At 35.8% G+C, this 21,004-nt stretch overlaps 1 protein-coding gene across 1 annotated transcript; it reads right to left on the bottom strand.

Moving 5' to 3' along the window:
- Nucleotides 1-1,534: 1,534 nt before the first annotated feature.
- LOC113091873 (protein FAM92A) lies at nucleotides 1,535-6,320 on the bottom strand. The gene is made up of 9 exons (XM_026257543.1): nucleotides 6,120-6,320; nucleotides 5,344-5,578; nucleotides 5,197-5,265; nucleotides 4,881-4,982; nucleotides 4,440-4,445; nucleotides 4,097-4,201; nucleotides 3,553-3,666; nucleotides 2,685-2,804; nucleotides 1,535-2,083 (listed from the first exon to the last, which is right to left on the bottom strand). Exons 1-9 carry the CDS (start codon nucleotides 6,146-6,148, stop codon nucleotides 1,979-1,981), a joined length of 885 nt encoding a protein of 294 aa, XP_026113328.1. The 5' UTR covers nucleotides 6,149-6,320; the 3' UTR covers nucleotides 1,535-1,978.
- Between the last annotated feature and the right edge of the window lie 14,684 nt (nucleotides 6,321-21,004).

Below are 21,004 nucleotides of genomic sequence, written 5' to 3'. Positions count from 1 at the left end.
GGATGGGTCTGGTGCTTCATACAACATGCTTCGCCAATGAATCATATAGATCTTGACTCTGAAAACCGAGGGAAGCTGATCCTCCTGACTTAAACCTATATGAAGACCAATAATGGAATGTGCATAGATATTTCTACAAACATACTTATCCAACCATGAGGATTTACATATCCTCATTGCACAGCTGAGTTGGTCAGAGCCAGCAAAGACAGATGCCTGTTTTCTTTTCTGCTTGCTGTAGCTTATGACCCCAAGGCATCTCTGGCTGATTATATCATCCTCCACTCAGATAAGCACTTGCGAAATATTATATGTGGCAGCAGTATGCTTTTGAAAGCGGATGTCAAAATCCATTAACAAAAATAAGCACAGGGTGACAGAACAAACCTGTGCAGGTACTTCTTCTGAGAACATAATATATGATTAACCAGTTTTTTTGCTTTCATTTGAATTCGCTTGATGCAGAGACAATGACTTTTCTGTTAATATGTTAATTCTTAGTAAATAAGTCTCGACTTTCAACATGTTTCAACAGTTACTCAGTTCATTACACATGATTCCAAAGAATTATGAAAGGGGAAAATGCAACAAAATGTATCATATCAATCAAATCACATCAAAAATATTTCAGATGTGCAGTAATTCAGAGATGATGCATGTCAAAATCACGCTGTTGCAGAGGTCAGAGAGTGTTTTCGTGACAACCAAATCTCTGCATCTGCTTGATAGATGGAGAGAGTGTATATACTGGGGAACATTTACCCAGAGCCCGCAGCACCTCTCTCTCTCTGACTCATGCTGTAGCTATGCTTTTTTTTTTTGTAAAAAAACGCTGCGAGGCAACCATCGTGTTAATATTCAGTACAGTCAGGCGCTACAGCGCACACAAACACACACTGGTTCCCATTATGGCCTCTGTGATGGATGAGTCATATGGGTGAGGAGGGAATCCTTTCCTTAGATACTGTCATCCGCAATGTCACTAAATGAAAGGCCACTTTGTGCATCTGTCATGCAATGCCACGTATCCGCACACCTGGAGACAAAGACCTAAGATAACTCAGTTCACAATCCAAAGGTGCATCCAATTAGAATTTTAAATTAATAAAATATTTACTAATGTTAAACACGTTGAAAATAATGTGTACTGTAGATAGTTGAGATGCATGCATTTGATTAAAAAAAAGTGATTTCTTTTTTTGTTATAAACAGTGCCTGTCCTTTTTTTTCAGCAGACTTGATTCTTGGTTCATACAGTGAAACATAGCTTACATTTCAACAATGTATATAGCATTTCAATGTTAATTATGTGTCTTCAACACTTCTGCTCTTAGTCATAATTACACCAGCAGAACTGGTTACTGTTTCTGACTCATTCATGACTGACATAAAAGCTATGAGACACAATGATGCCGAGCACAGGGTGGGTCGAGTTCCAGGGGTTCACTATTGTTTGTGTGTATAACGTACAGTGAGTGTTTTGGTATGCACACACTGTAAACAGAAGAACAAATACACACTCAGACATTTCAGATTAGGAAAATGGCCTATTATGCGAAAGCAAGAGCCAGCTTTATTGGTACACCAAAATGCTCAAAGGCACATTCTTACCAAATATATTGATCACAGAAACTGCTTGGCACTTTGTACACACACACACACACACACACACACAAAATATTGGGAGATTTTTTTAATATATATATATATATATATATATATATATATATATATATATATATATATATATATTAAAAAAATTAACACTCTCTTTGAAGGTGATTTTTTATGATATATATAATTTTATAGTATATGATTTACAAGAGAGCAAACATCTAACCATGCACTCACCTTTATCTAACATAATTATCATTACATCACATTTATTGCTGGCGATGCAAACTAGTTTTATAACGTCATTCATCTCAATTCAAAAACTCTTAACTACAGTTTAGGAATGCCACTGTCTGAAAATATTTTAATGCTCATCATCAGTCACTTCCTCCAAATCATCCTCGTCATCTTCCTCCTCTTCTTCATCTTCTTCGTCATCCCTTTTCCTCTGTCTGCTAGACGTTCTTGACTACACCAGAAACAGAATCTTTCAGTTTTGGGATACATCACACCAAGGATGATAAGTATAAATATAAAATTCCAATCTAAATCATTGATATCACTTTAAGAATGATTATCTTCCTAAGTGATAAAAAAAAAAAAAACATTGGCAGCCAATCAGAATCCACCATTTAAAAAGCTTCAAAGAGCTTGAGCATTTCAAGTGGCAGAAGACCAAACTGCAGCACACTCTTAGAATAAACAGAGCGTCATCTTCTGATGGTGTGGACGCTAATACAGTTATCATTATTATGTTTATAGTTATCAATCTAGTGTGAATGGGCCTTAAAAGGACAATTTACTTGCCCTTCAAAAGATCATTTACTTGTCCTCAAGTTGTAACCCTGCTGAAGACAAAAGAAGATAATTTGAAGAACGTGGGCAACCAATCGTTCCTCCTCATCGAGGATTTTTACCCCAATAGTATCGAAGTCATTGGGGACCAGCAACTGTTTGGTTACCAACATTCTTCAAAAGAACTAATAAAAATAAGAAGGATTTACATGAATTATCCATTTAACAATAGAAAGTCATTTTATCTTTGGCATGAGTTATGGGGAAGCACTAACCTGCATTGTTCCTGATTTACTCATTGATGTACCAGTTCGATTTAAGGACAGTTTAGAATTGGCGCGAACTATTTCTAACCGTGACTGGTAATCAGGGGGGTGCAGTGAGTTCCTGAAAACCTGTCAAGACAAAAAATAAAGTCTGTAGACTACTCTACATATAGACCGCCAAGAACCCAATGTCATCTTATCACCCACCACATAATAAAACAATAACGAGTACAGCCAAGCTCCAACAGCATACATTAAAAACAGAAATGAGTCAACACAAACTAATACCACATACTGTGTTGTAGCAACAGAGAACCATGTCATTCAGATTGGGGGAAAAAAACATTTACATACTCTTTCCTGGTGAGGGTGTGCCAACAAACATTGTCAACTCAACTTTATAAACTCCAGTTAAATATTACTGGAAGGATATTTATGACCTATCTCTATGGTTTAGTTGAGTCTTCATAAACTTGTCACCATGTGCCAATATGTGACTATTACAAGTTTACACATCCAATTACAGGCAATGTTCAGACAGGAACAAGGAAATGTTTCCCTGAAAATCACTGATGAAGTAATATTTATGTGATTTTCTTCCCCGGCAAGTCAAGGAAATATTGACAAAGTTTTGAATAAAAATAAGTTTTGGCATGCCAATGTATGAATTCATAAATAAATGCATTAGCCAGTGCCAACATTTCACAGCTGACTGAACATGCTTAGCAAGATGCTTCTCTGGTTCTTTTATGCATCAGGATTGGAGGAGCTTTCATCATTATGACAGCAGGGGGATCTCAGGAAGAGAAAGAACACAGACAGACAAGTTGGAACCAGCAGGACTGCCAGAGCAGCGGTGCTGGAGCACAGCGCTCACCTCAAGGTCTCCTTCCTCATCCACATTCTGAATGTGCTGGTATGCGGTTGTGTAAATTTCCAAAGCCTTGGCATGGAATGCCATCTCCACTGTTACAAATTCACCGAAAATTTTCTGCATTAAACACATGAGACACAAAAATGTAATTAATGCTCTCTTATCCTCATCTAGGCTGCATTTATATGATCAAAATACAATAAAAACAGTCATATTGTGAAATATTATTACAATTAAAAAAGAAATTGAAATAAAAAAAATAGAAATCTTTACTTTCATTTTTTTTTATCGATTTAATACATCCTTGTGGAATAAAAGTATTAAAAAAATTTTTTTTTACTTAAATGTGGGTTTAGTTTTATACAAAGTAAAGTTTTCAGGGACGCTGTTTGAATTTCTTATAATATTAGATTATATTTGTATAATAATATAAATGTAAATTTTTTATATTTGTATAATAGACAGTCTAAAATTAAAGGTTGTTTTATCCATTTACAAAATAAATTGATATTACTTATTAAATGACTAATCGTGCAGTCTGAAGGACCTTGATATCACGAATCTTCTGCTTTTCAAAGTCATCTATTGTCTCCTCCAGTTGCCGAGTTGTGCGTGTGGCTTCCATCGTGGCTCTTTGGAGTTCACTCTCGGCCTTTCGTGACACAACAGAAAAAAATTTTTAATAAAAAAATGCATAAAATTTTCCCAAGTAACAGACATTCACATCAGCTCACCAAGAGGTTTTGAATTGAGAAGAATGTAAAGACTCACATCAGGTTGAGTATAACTGACATATTAGTACCAGGCTGAGTTGGACCTACTTGGTTATAATAAAATAAAATAAAAAAAGTTTCGAGATAATATTACAGTTTGCTGCACACAAGGCCCACCTGTGACTGAAAGAGGCTGTTAAGGTTAATCTGTAATTGTGATTTACAACAAATATCTTTAAGATTATTTGTCATTATGTCTAGCAGGGCTGTTGATTCTTGTTACTAATTGTATTAAAAATGACGTGTCAAAAAAAATAAACACATCCCAAGTCAGTATTGACTTTTAACATCATTTTTTATATCTATTCATTTATTAATCTGACACAATAATGCATTTTTATTTGATGAATTTCTCAGCAATTATTGATATATCTGCACTTCATAAATTTATTGATGCCATTAAATCTATTAATTTGTTTTAATTGACTGACAGCCATAATCTATAAAGTCATTTGAAAATTATGGCATCTTGCATGATATGCAAATTTAAGCAATGATCCTAAAGAGACCTACTCTTCTGACCTACTCTAAAATAAAAGCACTGGGCCGTAAGGATACAATAATCTGTCTGTCTGAGGGGTTTCTCTGCCTCATCCTTTCCAGCTGCTGCATCTGCTTGGCTTCTCTGTTCCGTGCAGTCTGCGTCTGCTTCATGTCCTCCTGTACAAAAATTTGATGAAATCATAAAAGCTTGGTAGAAAAGAGCACTCTAGTTAGTAGGTTTTGACTTATGACACAGTCACAGTACGTCATGCTTAGTCAGAAAGTGATGCAATGCTGCCCTCATGAGATCATTGGGAAAAGGACATTTGTATATTTGAACTATTAAATATAAATCATTTTACCTGAGGTTGCTTATGGAGAAAAATCTTACCCTTTTTGTTTTGACCATATTCCCATATGCTTTCAAAGGCTCTATAACTTTGACTTCCAGCCTCTCCACCTGTGAACAACAGTATGTGTTTTTATATAAATAGGAAACACAAATATGCTGAAGTATGTTTTCATGATTTAAACACACTTCTGCTTGTCGATAGTCCTGGATCTGAGCCAACTGATCTGCAAAATTCTTCAATCCAAGTTTCAGGTTCGGAGTCTCTGTGTCAGCATAAAGGCTGACTTCTTTAACCAGTAGATCGGCTTTGTCCCGCAGTCGTGCAGTTTTACGGACATAAGCAGCAAACAGCTGGCAGAGATCTCCAAAGTGCTTTTCTACATTGGTGATGTTCTCTTGGATCTGCTTGGTCTGGGTGTCTCTGCAATGTCCAACAAAGAAAGAAAAACATTATCTGACTGAGGGAAAGTTTTTCAAATAAATCAGACTACAGGTTTTACCCTCTATCAGCATGTTAACAGGGTTGAATGTCAAATTTATTGTGCAAGAGAGGAACAGTCAGTATTACAAGACTATCATGATGTATAGTCTCTCAGGTAAGAGTTTGTTTTTAAAACGCTTTCGCATCCTGTTTTTATCTAAAAAAAAAAAAAATAGACAAAACGTTTATCTGGTATGAGAAACTGTGATACAAAACTAGGCAGACATGTCTTAATAATATACTTTAACTGAGGACGGTTCATAAGTAAGTTAGCATCTTTTATCATCCTGCATCTCGGAAACGTGCGAACATGCTACACAGATAATTATACAGTTTCTGTTTTGATATATTGGTATTAAGGTTAAAGTTCTGCTAATGCATTTACAGTCAATCACATCATAAAACACGCACTATATTTAGTATTTAGCTTAGCAGGCTAGCAAGCTTCCCAGCCGTCATCACAAATCTGGACAACTTTTACCTCGCTCTTGCATCAGGAGTGCGGCTCATGATAACTCGAAAACAAATATATATTTATTATTTAAAAATAAAATCTCAAGCTATATGGATATTGCCGTTACTTTATTTAAAAAAGCTTAAAACAGCGTTGTGTCTATTCTCTGGGCTAAAGCGGCAGCAGGAAATCGCCATGGAAGAACGCCGTGCCGTTACCATGGAGCCAAAGACGCGCCCTCTACAGGTGTATGAAGGAAAAACAAAATTAAATTAAATTCTGAAAAATATTTCTCGATATGTGATTAATTAGTAAATAATGAGAATAGTTTGTCTAGATGCACTAATAAAATGGCCCAAAATATGTTACGATAAATGTTTGCAGAAATATAATATAATAATAAAATGGCCAACAATATGTTAAGATAACAACAACTTTATATTTTAAAATATTTCCAACATTTCCATTTCCAACATTTAATACAGTGCCATGCTAAAGTTTGGGAAACCCTTGCAGAATCATTGAAAATGTGAATAATTTTAACAAAATAAGAGAGATCATACTAAATGCATGTTATTTTTTTTTATTTTTTATTTTATTTAGTATTGTCCTGAGTAAGATATTTATATATATATATGTTTACATTTGGTCCACAACACAAAAAAATGCTGAAATTATTAAAACAACCCCATTCAAACGTTTGGGAACCCTTGGTTCTTAATACTGTGTGCTGTTACCTGGATGATCCACAACTGTATTTCTCTTGTGTGATGGTTGTGCATGAGTCTCTTGTTTGTTCTGAACAGTTAAACTGAGCAGCGTTCTTCAGAAAAATCTTTAAGGTCCTGCAGATTCTTCAGTTTTCCAGCATCTTTGCATATTTGAACCCTTTCCAGCAGTGACTTTATGATTTTGAGATACACCTTATCACACTGAGGACATTTGAGGGACTCAAACACAACTATTAAAAAAGGTTAAAACGTTCACTGATGCTCCAGAAGGAAACAAGATGCATTAAGAGTTGGGGGTGAAAACTTTTGAACACGATGAAGATATCCAAATTTTTCTTATTTTGTTGAAATATATATATAAATATATATATATATATATATATTTTTTTTTCATTTAGTTCTGCCCTTCGTAAGCAACATAAGATACTTGTATGTTTCCCAGAACACAAATTAAGTACAGTTTACCTTGATCTTCAAATTCCAAAAGTTTTAACAAGTAAGGTAACAGGACACAGTATTAAGAACCAAGGATTCCCAAACTTTTGAGTGGGGTTATTTGAATAATTTCAGCAATGTTTTGTCTTGTGGACTAAATGTAAACATCTTTTATGTAAAATATCTTACTCAGGACAGTACTAAATAAAAACATATAACATGCATTTAGTATGATCTCTCTCATCTTTTGAAAGGAGTTCCTAAACTTCCGCACGCCACTGTAGAGGTTAGCCTATATAGGCGTGTTTATGAATGTAAAATTTGCATTTATATTTGTTTCATTACACAATATTTTAATGTTAATTCATAAGGCATAGCCTACATCCCATCCCACAATTCTCATTCTTTCAGGTTTTAGAATTGTGAAAGTCCATATGAAAAACATGACTAAAACCTACCCACTGGCATTTCTCTTCTCCTGGCTTGCTTATATCTTTAATGCATTGCCCTCTCTAAATTAATTTGATCATGATGTCAACAGCATAGAGAATATGGATACTAAGTATGGGGTCACAATAACAGATCATATACCTTTGGCCCTCACAATTAACATTGAAGAATTACCATCTACAGTCAGCAACAACAATGCTATCAGTTGTAATGTAAGTACTAAATTAGACTGGTCAACTCTTTCTGAAGAGGATCTTTTGGCTTATTATACTAATACAGACCATTATCTAAGTAATGTTTATCTGCCCAGAGAAGCTATTATGTGTAAGGATGTCAACTGTCAGATTGAGGAGCACAAGAGTAATCTATGTGTCATGTATGATGATGTTGTGGCTGCTCTGTTGGAGTTTGGTAAACCTCTTCAAAAACACAGGAGAAACAGGGCCTATAATATTAGACCAGGATGGAATGAGCATGTAGCACCATATCACACTGAAGCTCGGGAAGCTTACAAGCTTTGGGCCCTGGCTGGGAGACCTACGCAGGGCCCTGAGCTTGAGAATAAAAAGCTTGCCAATGCCAGATATGAGTATGCTGTTCGTTTTATATCTAGAAATGAGCAAGCCATGAGGGCTGACTCTATGGCCAGCAAAACGTTGAGCAACAATATTACTGACTTTTGGAAGGAGGTGAGGTCCCTCAATAACTGTAAATCTTCCCTTCCGTGTACTGTTGAAGGAGTCTCCGGAGAAGATAATGTTGTTGAAATATGGAGACAGCACTATAGCTCCCTCTTTAATTGTTTAAAACATGATCCACACGTGGATGACTCTGCTATCAGTAATGAATCAATAAGTATTCTGACACATGAGGTATTTGGTGCCATATGGAAATTACCTAACAATAAAGCATGTGGTATGGATTCAATAAGTGCAGAGCATCTGAAAAATGCCAGTCTTAGGCGTGCTTCCCTCTTAGCAATCAACTTAAATGGTTTGTTGATCCATACTTCCAGATTCAATGTTATCTATTCTGCTTGTCCCAGTTATTAAGGACAAAGCTGGAAAAGTTGGCTGCCTGGATAATTATAGACCTATAGCATTGGCCGGTATTTTATCCAAGGTAATGGAAAGAATCCTCCTTGATAGAGGGAGTGGGTATATCTCTTCCCTGGATAATCAGTTTGGATTTAAGCCAAACCATGGCACAGACATGTGTATTTATGCTCTTAAGGAAAAAGTGAATTTGTATAAGTCTAAAAATTCCACTATTCTCATGTGTTTTATTGATGCCTCCAAAGCATTCGATCGAGTGAATCACAAACAGCTTTTTATTAAGCTAAAGCAAAGGGGAGTCCCTGGGTATATTGTGAGGGTTCTTGCCTATTGGTATGCCCACCAGCAGATGCATATCAAATGGGGGGGGGGGGGGGGGTAGTTATAAGTTATATGCACAGGCAAACACCATAGCACGTAAGTTTAGTTACTGTTCTACTCAAGTTAAAGTGGCTCTGTTCAAAGCTTACTGTACACCACTCTATACAGCCCATGTCTTCTTATAAAAAATCTAGCATGCAGAAGTTCCAAGTTGCCTACAATGATGCAATGAGAATTTTACTCAAGGTTCCCAGAGGAGGGAGTGCTAGTCAGATGTTTGTAGGAGTAACCACACTGAAAGCACTTTTAAGAAATTTGATGTTTAAATTTATGCAACGTCTGGATGAGTCTTCTAACAGTATCATGGTGGCACTCTCAAATCCCTTAGTGAGTTGCTACAGGTACACATCCAGACTGAGAGTGCATTGGCTGAAATGTCTGAATGTATTTTAATTATTCTATTTGCTTTTTTTTTTTTTTTTTTTTACTGTTTGTTATTTGTTTGTTTTTTATCTGTCCTGTCTTGAGTGGCTTTTGGACATGAGTCTGGCAAATAAACTGAAATTGAATATAAAAGCACAAAATCATCTGATGGATTTGCATTCCTTTTTAATAAAGCAATTTGATTTTAATTCCCCACTTAACATACACATATGGCATACTTTAGCAATTTTATTGGGTTTGTAAAATGGCCAAAAGCAGACTTCATGATCATTGAAAGTAATGGGAATTCATTGTGATGCGCTCACGAATGTCACCAGCTGCTGTGTCTGTGGAGAATGTCCAAAAACCTTCATTATCATGCTTAATCATCCATGGAATTGATCCCACTGCAACAAATTGCCTGTGTAAAACACATAGCTTTTAACTGTGTGCATGTGCATTGAGTTAAGAAGTCTTAATATAAAGCCTTAAAATGGTTTCTTATTGTTCTTTTTTTTTATCAATGGCTGTTTACACATTCTGCTAAATTTTAGAAAGGGTAAATGCTCATGTAAACACATTTATTGTAGTCCAACCTTAGTTTAATCATAACGACAGCATTTAAGTCACAGTATCTAGCGCATATATTAAATTTTAATAAACAATGCAAATGGCAAACCACTTATGCTATACACGACGTTGTATAGCATAATAAAAATTAATGGTAGTTTTGATCTATGCGGTGGAGATCAGTAACATTTATTTTCCACTAGATGGCAGCCAAAATCTTTCATATCTTTCTCACTGACAATTTTTGTTCGGATAAACCTTTTCTCCTTAAAGTTGTCTTTTCTGTAAGATATGTAGGTTACAGATTAGGTCTCATTTGATGCGTGTGTCTTTCTCTAAATTATTATTTCAGTATGAGTGCAAGAAATAAATAAAATGGGATTAGATTGCAATAAGTTTTGGTGGATTTAAAGTGTGTACTTCTGCCTATGATGGATTTATATGAAGTGAGGAACGAACAGATGTTTAGAGCAGAGCTTTCTTCTTCTTCTTCTTTCCCCTTAGATCTTCAGTCTTCACCTTGTGGAAGTTGCCCTCAGCCCAAAAATACTGCATTGTTTGTTGGTGTATTCATTTGTTCTGGAAGATTGTGTCCTCTTAGAGACAGAGTCTGACTTTCTTAAGGAACAGATGGTGTTATTACAAAAACACCAATTAGCGGGAAGTGGGTTGCATCAACACGGCTCTCTGAGCTTTGTGTTGGTGGCTGGCTGTGCCACACTGACAGGTCATGTCAGAAAGAAGTATTGTCCCGCTGAACAGATTGGGAATGACACATGTCAGGAGCCTTAGCTGTCTAGGGCCCAGCGAGAGAGGTATCGGGGCCTCTGAGCATTGCTCCCGTTGCCTGCAGCCGGTGAGACCTCATCGCTGTTGTGCTCTCTAAGGGTGTCGAGTCATATCTAAAGTCCCTGCAACCCACCAATCACCGGCAGCAGTGTGTCCGCACGCGTGCCTGCTTCTGTCATTATGTGCTCTGTGGAGTCTGTCAGCAGCTACAAGAAATTAGAGCAAAACCATCTGCTGATTACTACTTCATTCAGCTCTCATTTAAAATGCACGGCCCACCTTATGCTGATGCTGTTGACCTGTGTGATGTCAATTTATCTAGAATAATGCAATAGTTTCCTTAACATACAGACAGTTCCCTCTGAGAAATAATTACATCATTGTGTGTATTTAAATCTGGTTCATATTCCGATTGCATATCAATCCCAAAATACTTTCTTTGACATCTCTGAATGTGGTGTGGCTCTTTAAAGTCTGTTGTGTGGCTAACTTAGAATTGTAAATGGTTTGCATGAACTCATTAGGGGATAGGAGTTGACAGTTGACAGATTTTTATTTCCCATTTTTGAAAAAGGCATGACTATGAAAACACATACTGGACATTTTTCTCATTATTGCCCAGGAAAAATGATTCAGTTCCGTGAACACAGGTTGAGCATATGTTTTGGGTAAATTGACGAGATGTATGGTGTAGGTAGGCAACACTAAATATGGAGCTCCCGCATGATAATGAAAAGGGGCAAATTATATTTCAGTGCTTTTTGAGTTTTTCGTGTTCATGTCATCCTAAAAACTTTGCGCTCACTCTCAAACTTTTGCACTCCCATTTCTTATCAACAGTTTTGTGTTCACTTGCAAAATATTTGATCCTCTGAGAAACTTTTATTTGCATACTCTCGTAAACTCTTGCATTGCCCTAAGATATTTTATGTTCACTCGCAAAAACTTTGAAATTAAAGTAGTTTTTCCTCCAATCCCATATTATTACTTTACAAAAATGTTGCATTCTCTCACAAAATGATTGCATTCCCCCGAGATGTTTTGTTCACTCACAAAAACAAAACAATATAGTTTTTCCTCATATCTCATATTATTTAGCATTTGCTCACATAGGTTTTCCCTGCGAACGCCAATTTTTTTGCGAGAATGCAGAAGTTTTGCAAGTGAATGCAGAGTTTCGTTGGGAACACCAAACTTAAGCATTGAAATATAAAGTACATTTTTCCTTTCTTTTTATACATTTGCATTTACATTTAGTCATTTAGCAGACACTTTTATTCAAAGAGACTTACAAATAAGGACAATGGACCCAATCAAAATCAACAAAAGTGCAATGATACACAAGTGCTATAACAAGCCTCAGTTAGCTTAAATGCAGTACACGTAGCAAGGGCTTTTAAATAATATAATAAATAAAAAGAAAACAGATAGAATAGAAAAAGAATAGAGCAAGCTAGTGTTAGCTCTTTTTTAAAGAATGAAATTAGAATATGAAGTTAGAGGTTCAAATAAAGATTTTATATTTTTCATATCACCATATTCTTTTAGGATTCCTTCCAAAGGGGGAACTAGAAACTTCTCTTTATTGATTTGAGAAGAATACCCCATTTTGTCAAAAGAAATACTATATATAAGTATAAAACACATATTCCTCAGCATATCCATATATACATATAATGGATTTTTAAACTAAATTTCAGCTTGCCTCAATATTTATAAACATAATATTGAGAGGGTAGTTCATTGTGTTATTTCCTAATTGGGAAAAAAGTGGTCATATTAGAATTTTAGTTTGGAAAGTTGACAAAATTCACAAAATCATCCAAAACAGCCCAAGTCATTTGAATATAGCATCATGACATGCAGATGATATACTAGTTCTTTATATAGTATCATGTACTCTTAGCTTCCCGTCCTGGTTATTGGCACTTGTGTGATGTGTGTGATGTGATATTACTGCTATGAATAAGAAGCTTGAATAAGAAATTGCCTTCTAAGATTATAAATGTGCAGTTAAATTAGCAAGTGCACAGATCAGAATTAGCCATGTAGTTCTTCTCCATACCCTTAAAATTAATTGTACCTTTAAGCCCACTCCACAGAAGTGTCATGCATGTACAATTTATTTATCCAACACTGAATATTAATAACAATCTTTATTGGGCTCAGGCAGATTTCCCACCCTGTATATTTACCTGCAACTCTGAGCCAGTAAGAATGCAAGGCTGCGACCATCACACCGACGCAAACAATTGAGTACATCTTAACTGCACATTAACCTCTTAGCTGTAACAGACTGACCCTCCTAAACACACAATATCTACCACTTCCCTACAGAGGTCCTTTTGGAGTGCTTCCAGAATTCTGGCTTTACCGGCTAATTGAGGATGACTTCAGACTCCAGAAACACTGCACAGTCCTGTGTGGTTTAATGTATATGTGTGTGTGTGTGTGTGTGTGTGTGTGTGGGTGGGAGGTGCAATGGCATGAGCAGTAGATTGAAGGTCTTTTTATAAGTCAACTTGAGACACATCATTTTCACTGTATTTATCTTTTGCATTGCAAAAACTGTCCTTATGTCATTCAATATGCAAATGGATAAAATCGCCAAGTGTTTCCCTGAAGTGCATTCGTTAGAATCTGTTAGCATAATTGATTCTCAGCTTTGCAGTAAAATTGGTGATTTTGTGAGGCTTTTAAGCCCCATGGTTATGAAGTTGGTGTTCATGGAGTAACTTCCAGCATTAATCATTAAGAAGTGTCCATGCCTGATAGACATGGTTTGGTCTCTTGAGATGCAGACTCAGCCTATTCCTATAATTTATGTAATAACAGGATGACAGTGATTCGATTGACCGTCATCCTTACTAAATGTTTTCCGATAAACTTGTGACTTCTAATGCTGTCTACATTGGAAATGTACCTTCTTTTTGGTATTTGATACATTTGAGTCATCAGTTTAAATCCATGCATATAGTTAAAACTTTCAAAATGTTTTCATATTAGGAGGGATGACGAATATATCAGCACCAAATTGCTTATCAGGTGATGTTATTGATTTTGTTTTAATTTATCACTATTAATATTGGATATTGTATTGTTCATGCAAAGATTTTACATTTAGATAATCTAATGCTCGTTTAATGTTAATTATTAATTAGTTAATAAAATGTTAAATGTAATCTCAAAATTAATATCCATTCTTCATAACTCTTCATAACTTCTCAGTGGATTATGTCTTATTACATTTTATCTTACATTTCATTACTGCTTGATAAGTGGTATATAAAAAATATTTAGCAAAAACTCTTTAGCAGAAGATTCTTTCAATAAAACCATTAAAAGCAGATGTGATTTTCAATATCTTCATGTTGGGGGTATGTTTGCATTTTTTTGCTGTTCTCCACAGAAAGACTGGAGGTAGATGGGGGTCCCAATGAAACCTGTCTTTTATTTTCTAATTAAAATCCTCCACTTTTTAGTCAGGTGCTCCACAACACTTTGACGAAGAGGGGAATTCATGATGTATCGGTGCCTTGCAAATAAAACAGATCCGTCACCTCCACCAGCCATAACCCAGATGGCCAGAAAATTGGCTTTGTGTAGAGATGTGGATTCAGGCATGAATATTAATAGAAGGCAGATGTAAACGCATATTAATATCCTTTCACATTTAGGACAGACGGAAAATTATAGTGCACTCACTTGGGGGAGAGAAAAGGTTGCATCTGGAAAAAAAGTGTGTGTGTGTGTGTGTGTGTGTGTGTGCGTGTTGTGATGTCAGTCTTTTGCTGTGCATGTTTACGGGCCTAGTCCGAGTGTGATATTTTGTCATTTAGTGCTGTCATACGTGACATATACCTGTACTAACACAATAAACAGTTTAGAGTTATCAGAAAATGTATAGCTCTCCTGACTTATGTATATTATACACAATTTCTCATGTTTGCAGTCTCCTGTGTGAATTGGATTGAGAGAAGCATCAGACACAGACATAAAGACAGAATGTAAGGTAATGTGATACTGTTTTTGGAAACAAAAGTTACTGTATTGCCACATTATGCATGTACTATTTGCATGCATTTTCCCCAAAGAAAAGAGATTATTTAAATGATTTTGATACACAATATGGCCAAACATATGAGTGTTTAATTATAGCTTGCATTTCTTGGGAATGCTTTGTTAAAACCTGGCAGTAGGGTTTGTTCACTAAGCATTTTAATATTTGTATTTGAGTGTGAAAGCAACAATATAACTTCATCAGATAAATAAAATGAGTTTAATATTACTGTGTTGATAAAGAGTGTGAGGCTCAGTTGATTTTTAGATCAACATTAGATGGCAGTAGTGATCCTCCTATTACAGATTATGGTCACTTTGAGGTCTGTCTTTATTTGTGTTTGTCTTTTCTTTTTTTCTATAAATTAGAATGTATTTTGCTTTTCAACAGCATAGGATTCTAATATGTAAAGAGGACTGCTTAAAAATGCTGTATTTAAAGTTCACTCAAAAATCATCATATCATATCAGCATACAGTCAAACTCAAATTTATTCAGACATTAATCACAGTTTATTCGCTAAAGTTTAGAAAATGGTAATAAAATATGACAAGAACTTTGTTAGTTAAACTATGAGTGTCAGAACAAATTAATCTTGGTCAGATAACACTTAAGCAAAACACGGTCAGGTCAAAGTGTCTAATTAATTGTTGATCCCAAAAGTTTTATCATTTTTACTGGTAGTCCACTGTATGAAGAAGTTTTGGGTATAATATGTCACAGTTTATTTTGATATCCTCACTTACATAAATAAACTGTAGTGTCCTGCACCCATTAGTAAATAAATATCAAAAATTTTATCTGGTGTCTGAATAATTTTTGGTTTGACTGTTTGGCTGATCTTAAATGATCCAGTTCAACCATACTAATAAGCAAAATGATTTTGTGTTTTATTTTTATTGTGCTTCATTGTTTTTTATTGCAGAAGAGTGTTAAACCTTCTTCCCCTGTGGTACTGTAAAGACGTGAATTAACTTTTCCTTCAGCCTGAGGTTTATTCATTACAATTTTTGGTGTGAAAGGGCTTTTACATTTGCTATAACTAGAACTTCTTACATTAAAAACAATTAAGCCCTGCTCATATTTAAAAAGTAACATGAACATAATGCAAAAGTAACATTATGCATTAATTTAGTAACATCATTTGTTACTTTTTTTAGGGAGTAACACAATATTGTAACTTTAAAAGTAACTTTCCCCAACACTGCCTATATTCTCTGATCTGTGGCATATAAATGTATTTATCACAGTCATTATTTGGAAAATAGCAGCTTGGACATTCTGCTTGATAACTTATTATTTTTGTTGGTCTATCATACTTAAAATCACCATGACATCAAGTCCCGTCTTACATTATTCCACTCGGATACATGCCAGAAATGGGATGGCAAGTCAGTTCATGCTAATCATACTAATTATCAGAGGTGGGTAGAGTACCCAAAAACTTTACTCAAGTAAAAGTAAAAGTAATTCTAGAAATATTTACTCAAGTAAAAGTAAAAGTACTAGTCTTGAATAGTTACTTGAGTAAGAGTAAAAGAGTATCGGATAAAAAATCTACTCAAGTAGTTAGTTACTAGTTACTTTGGGTCATATATACGGAGCCTTTTTTTATATAGATATATAGACAAAAAATGTATGTAATGTATGTGTGTGTGTATAAATGTATATATTTCATCAGCCTTTAATCCAATTTATGTAATTTATTATAAAACCCTGTCTGTTTATTTAAGTAACAAATATAGGTGTCATGCCATAACATATTTTTAATACGACTGACTTTATTTTAAATGTGAATTTAACATTGAAAGTTAATGTGATATAAATATTGCTACTAATCTTTCATTGTTCAGAAAGAGAGCAAATAACATTTACATTATTAAACATAATTTTCACTGACAGTCTAGATTTCATTCACTCTCAGAAACTACCATTAAAATCACTGAAACTGTTAACACTGTGAAATCAATATCTTAATTATAGATTCGTACACACATCTGCACTTTGTTGTTTCTGACGAGAGAATTCGGCAGAAAGAGGTATTCAGTAAGTGAGCGAGTGAAGGAAGCACCGGCATTTCAGCGATGACTCATCGGAACACCTCTGATTGGCCATTGCATTCAAAAGCTCAACAGAACCGTGTGTGATTGGTTAATGCGCAGCGCTGTAAAAACGCGTCTGTCTCTGGCTCAGCGCCAGCAAGCGATCACAGATCTGAATTTAGCAGCTGATGATATGACTTGCTGAACGTACTCGCACTGGTGTGATTGTATTAAAATTAATAAAATCTTAATCGGCTATTCTTTGTCTTTTGGAAGCTGCATTCAACCTGTTATAAGCCACACACGTACAACAAACTAATGTCACAGTGGTATCGTGTACTGTAATCGAATGTAGCCCAAGTTATTACCTGTTAAACAGTAGACAGCACACGCGTTCATCTAATAAGGATCTCCATCGCAAGCAAATAATAGCCTTTGCAGATTAGCTTTCAATTCAGTGCAGTTCCATAGCCCCGTTTTCAACGCTGCTAATATTCTTAAACGTTACAACTCTGAGTGAACCGCTTCAGAGCTCAGCGCGTGCAGCATGGAACTGAACGACTCAATCAAACTGATTCATGAACCAATTCACTCGTTTGCCAATTGGTTTGATCAAGCCTTTGAACAGAGTTGACTCAAAAGAATGAATCATTCGCGAATGGGCATCGCTCATTGTCCAGAGAAAAGTAGACGGCGCGTTTGGAATAAACTGAAGCATTTATTGCATTAAGATAAAGTAACGAGAGGGGCGTCGCCCACAGTAACGAAGTAAAAGTACAGATTTTTCCCAAAAAATGTACTCAAGTAAGAGTATAAAGTACCCATCTTTAAATATACTCCGAAAAGTATTCGTTACCCCGAAAAATTACTCAAGTAAATGTAACGAAGTAAATGTAACTCGTTACTACCCACCTCTGCTAATTATTAGTGTGTATTTAAAATGTGTTCTCCTTGCGTATGATCCTCAGTGCTGTTCAGATGAATGTCCATATTACAAGTGTGAAGATAAAGGTGTGAAGACAATAAATATGGTTAAATGGACATTAATGGTAATGATGGATTGTTTATATTGACTGGTGGCAGAGGGAACATGGCAGGTCTGAGGTATCAAGACAATTTAACTCCCATCTTCAGATGAACCAGAAGGCTCAATAAAACCCAATTAAGCCACTAGCTCCCCATTTCCTCAGCAGTTTTATGAGCACATTTACATCACAATGCGCATGAGATTGAGGTGGCAGTGAGAAGTTCTTATGGTCAGTGTGCTGTATCATAAACATAAATTACTGTGTTTCTTTTTTTGTGGTCATGACAGGGTTTTTGCCTCATTGTAAAGTTCTGTGCTTAAAAATAGATACAGATTTACCAGATTCAGATTTTTTCATAACGCTTTGTGATATTGCCATCTAATTTCTAAATCGGCCCGCTTAAACATAGTGAATGCTAAATGATCAGTCTTTGGATTTTAAACATCTCTATTGGAATTGTTCAAAACAGAGATCACAATTAATCATAAAAATCAATATTTGAACCTGGCCTATAAGACTATTATGGAATTAGAATTGAACTACATTATAATTGCAAGTGTATATTACACTGGAGTGACACTGAGCTCATTTTTACTGTCAGGGTGTTTTGATATGCTCTCTCATCAATAAACCACAGTGACTGTGGTTCATCAGAGAAGATGAATTGGGGCCATAATTAGGGATGATCCTTTGTGAATCCATTTCTCTGTATGGTTTGGAAAATGCTTTGAGCTTAAGGCTTTTCTAAAACATTTTCAGTTTGAATATGATAATTCAGAAGTAGATGGCAAGAAAATTGCTTGTTTTTGTAACTATGCAGCAAACATTTTAGGGGGGAATGACAAAATATTGCATCTATCACAATTTTTATAAATCTCATTCCCATTTTTGGACTCCTTAACCCATCTGGAAGCCAGGAATCTTACCTCCAGTGGTCCTGTTGTTGCAGTAAAACTCAATTCATCTTTCATGGATTAAAGTTTGTGAAATATGTATGTGCTGGGTGCCCATCTAATATGCATTACATACAGTCTGACAAATAGCTTTTAGGATGCTAAGTGCTAGCTAACAGAGCCCACAGCTGGACAATGTCTGGATAAATTTCATGAGTGAAAATCTGACCCACATTTTCATGCGATTTTTGGCAGAGGAAAAGTAAAAGAATATACTGTGGCACAGTGGATGAATGATCATAAAAACAATTTACAGTGAATACATTCAATTGCACAAGTGCTTGCTGACAAATCCTTAATAGAAGAAATACTGTAGGTAACTCATCAACATCCAATACGTACAAGCAGACCCTTTTACTGCTGGCAGAAAGGCAGAGAAGGAAAGGAGTTGTGGTGTGCGCCTGACTGTAGATCTTAATGACAGAATGTCACACCATGCCTTTGCCCTAGTGCTGGGCATGCACAGTATGATTGCTAGTCATATGCCTCGCACAGACGGCAGCAGAGATGGCTGGCTTGTGAGCCACTCTCATAAAGGCAATCTGTCTCAGGCTCCCATAATCACCATCTGTCATTCCCCTGCATCAATAGAAATGACAAACGAGGACCAGAAGCCCTGCTGACAAGCGCAGAGGGCGTAGTGCTGGGCAGAGCTCTCTGGATCTTCAGGGGTGGATCTCGTGTTAGAGCAGGTCAACATCACTGCATTCCTCCTGGGTCCTCAGACCTGCTGAACTCTCGAGGCATTATGACTTAGTTCAGAGTAATGAGTTTAGTGTTGATGATTTGGGGTAATTCAGTGTCAAAGCAAATTAAGTTCTGGTTGACTGTGTGTTTTTGTTAAGGTGTTTAATCAAATACAGGCACATTTATGTCATAAGGATGGGAATTTTCTTTTTATTTGGCATTGTGCCAACAATGCAAATGTCATGAGATTTATTCCCAGGGAAATTAAGAGCTGAAAAAAAAAAAAATATGTATCATGAATACAATGAATATGTATCTTGAATACAACTCTTGTGAATGTACATCATAAAAAGTGCTATATGCGAATTGAATTGAAGAAAAAAACTGTAAATTAAATGTTTAAAACAGTAATTATATATATATATATATATATATATATATATATATATATATATAAAATTGTATATTATGTAAATTGTTTAAATTAACATGAATTTAAAGATTAATACATGCTTCAGTGAAGGATTTGTCATTGTTTGATCATGTAAAATAATATTAACCAGTGGAACCTTATTGTAAAGTGTCACATATTTAATCAAACAAATAATGTCTGGAAGTATTGTTTTATCTCAAGCTACAATAAGCTGTTAAAGGCCAAACTAGACACAGAAGTGAAAAACAAGTTTCTAGGTCGTTGTGTTGTGTGTCATTATATCCATATGTTATTGAGAGACACAGACAGCAGGGTGAATATCAATGAAAAAACGTTATATAGATCATTTCAATGTTGAAATGGTAATAGAAACAATGCAGGATTGGTTTATCTTTTATAGCTGGAAACAACTGCTTTATTTGTGCAGCTCCATCATGTGCAGTCTCCAGGGAATAACCGTATTACATTCCAGTCTTCTCATCACAGCCGGATTTGTCTGTGCATGCCTCCGTAAAGCCGCATGCCATGACAGAGCCCCTAATACCCCCGAAGGTGCTCTGCATTGATGAGGAGCTTTACTCCTATACATCAAAGCAATTGTGATTGACAAAACAGCGTTAAAGCACCTATCATGGTGCAGGTCCTGCAGACATGTGGGTTTACACAGCTTTAAAACCTCAAGATTGAATCAAAGTCAGGAATAAAGGACAGATGGATGATATATGGGATGGGCTTATCCCACCTCGGACCACTATCAACATCAAAGCATCCAAGGACTTAGATCCACGTGAGCACTTTCACCTTCAGTGTGGGAATGAAGGCACACACACACACACACACACACACACACACACACACACACACACACACACAAGTATTTGGATTGCTTGAAAACAGCACCTGCTTCTCTATTTGAAAACTATTTAGAGAGGCATC

Source organism: Carassius auratus, unplaced genomic scaffold (assembly GCF_003368295.1).
Source record: "Carassius auratus strain Wakin unplaced genomic scaffold, ASM336829v1 scaf_tig00214327, whole genome shotgun sequence".
Classification (NCBI taxonomy): domain Eukaryota; kingdom Metazoa; phylum Chordata; class Actinopteri; order Cypriniformes; family Cyprinidae; genus Carassius; species Carassius auratus.
Note: the sequence above shows the minus strand (reverse complement) of the source record. Positions and strands in the feature narration are given on the sequence as shown.